The sequence below is a fragment of the Rosa chinensis genome, chromosome 2, assembly GCF_002994745.2.
Source record: "Rosa chinensis cultivar Old Blush chromosome 2, RchiOBHm-V2, whole genome shotgun sequence".
Taxonomy (NCBI): domain Eukaryota; kingdom Viridiplantae; phylum Streptophyta; class Magnoliopsida; order Rosales; family Rosaceae; genus Rosa; species Rosa chinensis.
The window spans coordinates 3389242-3393049 of NC_037089.1; the positions used below are offsets into that span (position 1 = coordinate 3389242).

The 3808-nt window shown below is 37.3% G+C and overlaps 1 protein-coding gene across 1 annotated transcript; it reads left to right on the forward strand.

Moving 5' to 3' along the window:
* Positions 1 to 325: 325 nt before the first annotated feature.
* On the forward strand, positions 326 to 3416 carry LOC112186749. Its single transcript, XM_040514919.1, has 5 exons — positions 326 to 710; positions 1110 to 1385; positions 1987 to 2151; positions 2241 to 2292; positions 2385 to 3416. The coding sequence occupies exons 2-5, from the start codon at positions 1132 to 1134 to the stop codon at positions 2505 to 2507; spliced, it is 594 nt and encodes a 197-aa protein (XP_040370853.1). The 5' UTR covers positions 326 to 710; positions 1110 to 1131; the 3' UTR covers positions 2508 to 3416.
* Positions 3417 to 3808: the final 392 nt, after the last annotated feature.

Consider the following 3808-nt stretch of genomic DNA (forward strand, 5'->3'; position numbering starts at 1 on the left):
ATTCCAACCCCCAATGAATTCAGTTTTTATATTTTTTTCATTACATTTATCACCCACTTTATATTACTTTATTTTGATAATTTATCAAACACCGAAAAAGAAAGTTGATGAGAAATTTGTAAGCCGTAGAGAAGATGAAAGTAATTTATTCTTTTTGTTAACCTAACGAGACCTAGAGTTTCGCCATGATCACATCGACGTGAGAATACCCCACACCCCCCATAAACAAAGTGAGAATGTAGTAAGAAGAAGCCAAATATGGAAGGACACCTCACGCTCACCCGTCACCATTTCAAATTCAAGATTTTATTAACACGTTACCAAAAGGAACTAAATTCCGAAGAAGCAAAATTACAAAGGTACGAAAACGAAAACGAAGACGAAGACGAATGGTGGAATTGGAAGGTTCCTTCTTCCCTTGACATTCCTTTCGGACCGGACGTGCACGAAACGAAACGAATCATATCTTCACTTCTCTTCTGCTCTGCTCTCTGTTTAATCCCAACCGTTTTACTCTGATCCCTTCTCACAGTCGACCCTAAAAGACTGAACTGCCCTTCTGCTTTCTCCTACTACCTGGGGATTGATGACGGCCCTGCACCGGAGAAACCGATGAAATTGGGGTTCTGGGTTTCGAAGAGGGGCTGAGTTCCGGAACTGGGTCTGAAGAATTTCGAGCATTCGTTCCTGGGTGGCGGAGGATTTTTGGGGTTTGTTCTGAAATTCTTGCTTTGGGTTTCTTTGACTCTTTTTTGTAGCTTCTGTGTTCAAAGTTCGACATGGTTTTGCGGGAAATAGAGTCTCTGATTATTCATTGGTTATTTGAGATTGTTTGCTTTGATGAGTTTAGGTGATCGAAATCACCTGTAGTGCATTCTGTTGATACCCAATTTTTGTTCTTTGGCATTCGATTTTTCGGAGATTGTGATAGAAGAGATTGAAACACATTGCGGGTTTAGGGTTGATATTTGAGATTTAGAAGGATCAGTAGAACAGGACAAGAGTGTTACTAGAATTTTTTTTTTTTTGGGGGTAGAATTGTGGATTTTTCGAGTTGGATTTAGAAATTGGAGTGGTTTTGAGGAACTTGTAGGTTGATTGGTTTTCAGTGTGATTGTGTTGTGTGTCACTATGTCGGGTGGCACACCAACCGGTGGATATATGAGGCAGAGGCATAGCCAGGGCTATGCGTCGAGTGGAGATGATCTTGAGGATGATGCATGCTCGATGATGCATAGTCCGTCAGCTTCGAGTCCGAGAGTTTGGTCAAAGAGAGAGATTGCAGAGAATTTGATTTGGCTTGCCTCGGCAGCAGGCATTGTGTACTTGGGTGATTCGAAATCCAACTTGATATATCTCTTGTGGCATGATGACCGAATAAGAAGGTATGCAATTTTATGTTTGTCTGGTTTGCTCACATAGAATTTCTACTACTTGTTATTGTTTCATTAGTAAGTATAGTAATTTATGTTATAGGGGAGTAATAGTAGCCGAAGATGGTTGGTGGTACATAATTCTACTGAGTTAACTGATTTCTCATACATGCTCTGACATAGCTTAAAATTCACTTTGCTTTGTTGTTATTCAATCTCGAATGGCAGATTTGGTTAGGAAAAATTGAACAATGTACATTTAGTAAGTTTATGCAATTCTAGCAAGTATGGTAAGTTTATGGTCAAGTCAATCAAGCATGGGTTTGCTTAAGATTTGGATTATGTCTTTCAGTATAGTAAGTTTATGCACTGTAATCGTTTGTGTTCGCAATTCTAGTAGGTATGGAAAGTTTATGGTCAAGTCATTCAAGCATGGGTTTGCTTAAGATTTGGATTTTAGCTTTCATGATTTTGCCGCATTTGAATTGCTGTAAGGTTTAAGCTTTACTTGCATATATTAGTAGTTCCTCAAGAATTAGATAGTTTGTTAGTTGCTGAGATTCAATGACATTTACTGTTGCATTTTTTCTTATCTCTTTCATGTATCTTGTAGATTGCCGTTGTACATTGGGATGGTGGGCGTGGTTTTGAATTTTATCATCTTCTGTTACACAAGTATGTCAGCATGGAGTGTCGGGCGATTTGATGAAAAATGGGAATTAGCAAGTATATCTGCTCTGCCATTTGTGACACTACTTGGTGCCATTTCCTTTTGCCTGTAAGAGAAACTGTTCAGTTACCTTATACATTCATCAGGTGTTATGTCTATGTTGCTTCTTCTGACTTGTTTGATCTGTTCTTTGGCAGGTTCTGCTTTGCTCTGTGGCCAATATGGGGGGTTTTGACCCTTCCTCTTCTGGTACATCCCAAACCAACTTCCATTTTATTCATGTAGGTGAACAGTTTAGTACTTGTGGCAACTGTCTAATTACTCTATTCACGTTGTTGCAGTTCACGCTGTTTATGGCAGGCATGGTTATATTTCCATACATTATAATTGGGATATTTAGGAAAAAACATGATGCGCTGCGTACTGATAATGCCTTCTCAGATTTTAGTGAGAAACAATACTGACCTAGATCAAGAGCTGCTAACTCAACCATGGATGAACTGTCACATCAATAGTGGAGCGATTATTGTCTTTCAATCAGTCAGGTTTCGATTTTACACACACATTCTTTTGATGATACACTTGATAGTACCACAGAGTTCTTTACAAACTGGAGCAGACCGGTTGGGATGTTGTTTTGGATGTTGATGCCAGCGAGCGTTAGTTGTGTAAAAATGTTAAATTTTCTGGATACAAATGATGCCTTTGTTTCTGGTATGAGTCCATCTTTCACCCTAGGTTCTGGCATTGATTTGGCATTACAAAATTCAGTTCTTGTTTATGTTTCTCTTTTAGATTTCGTTTCTCTTATATTTTCTGTTGGTGTTAATGAGCTATGGTTTCACCATATTTGCACACATATTTTCGTCTTGGTTTGAAGACATTTGTGATGCTGGTGAGTTTGAGAGTTGCAAATTCAGCAAAGGTGCCCAGCATCTTCAATAGTCTTGTAATTCCTTCATAGCATCTTTCAAGAACATATCCTTACCAAGTAAATTGCAAGGGTTCATCTTCACCTGTCAAGGAAAAGCTGCGGTAAAATAAGGTTGGAAGCTTCCAGAGTTGAAAATGTTATCTAGAATTGTTCTAAGGTCCTTGGTTCCTAGTCTTCTTCCATTTGATGTTTGCTTCTTCGTTTTCTCTACCGGTTTTCAAGTGTCTAAGCTTATTCTATTGCAGTTTTTAAATCGATTTCTATAATTTGCCATGTAGTTTGGTTAGGAACACATTGATGGCAGCATAGCAAAGGAAAACTCGATTTTGGGTTTGCCTTATTTTCCACTCGGCTTGTGAGCCTGATATAAGTGACAATTTGACATAATCCAGCTAATCAACGTTTTTGGCGAGTACTGATTTTAGTGCTCTAGTTTCATACACACATTAATTTTTAATGTGTCTTCCACTTTATCTCTAATCTAAATTTAAATCAAATAGTAGTGAATAAACACGTCAAAGGTCTTCATAACAATAGCTTCATCATTCGTAAGGCATTATTTTTGGAATGCGTTGAAAATGAGGAAATGCCAAAATTTGGAATAAAATTTTTTTTTTTCAAAAATTGTAAAAAAAAAAAAAAAAATTCAGGAGTTTTGAGTTCTGTTAATCTAAGAAGTGTTAAAAAATTATTATTAGAATGTGGAAAAATTTTCTGAGATATGAGAAATTGGAATTTTGGCAAAAAACATGTGTTATTTAGGTAAAATCATGGTCTTGGAATTCCGAATTCCTTGTCTTTTTTTTCTTTTGAGAAAGTTATGCTTCAAAT

Excerpts from the sequence above, each read along its gene's own strand:
- LOC112186749 (XM_040514919.1), top strand. The coding sequence starts at position 1,132 with ATGTCGGGTGGCACACCAACCGGTGGATATATGAGGCAGAGGCATAGC. Across the intron at positions 1,386-1,986 it reads CATGATGACCGAATAAGAAG|ATTGCCGTTGTACATTGGGA; the intron begins GTATGCAATTTT and ends TGTATCTTGTAG. Across the intron at positions 2,152-2,240 it reads GGTGCCATTTCCTTTTGCCT|GTTCTGCTTTGCTCTGTGGC; the intron begins GTAAGAGAAACT and ends GTTCTTTGGCAG.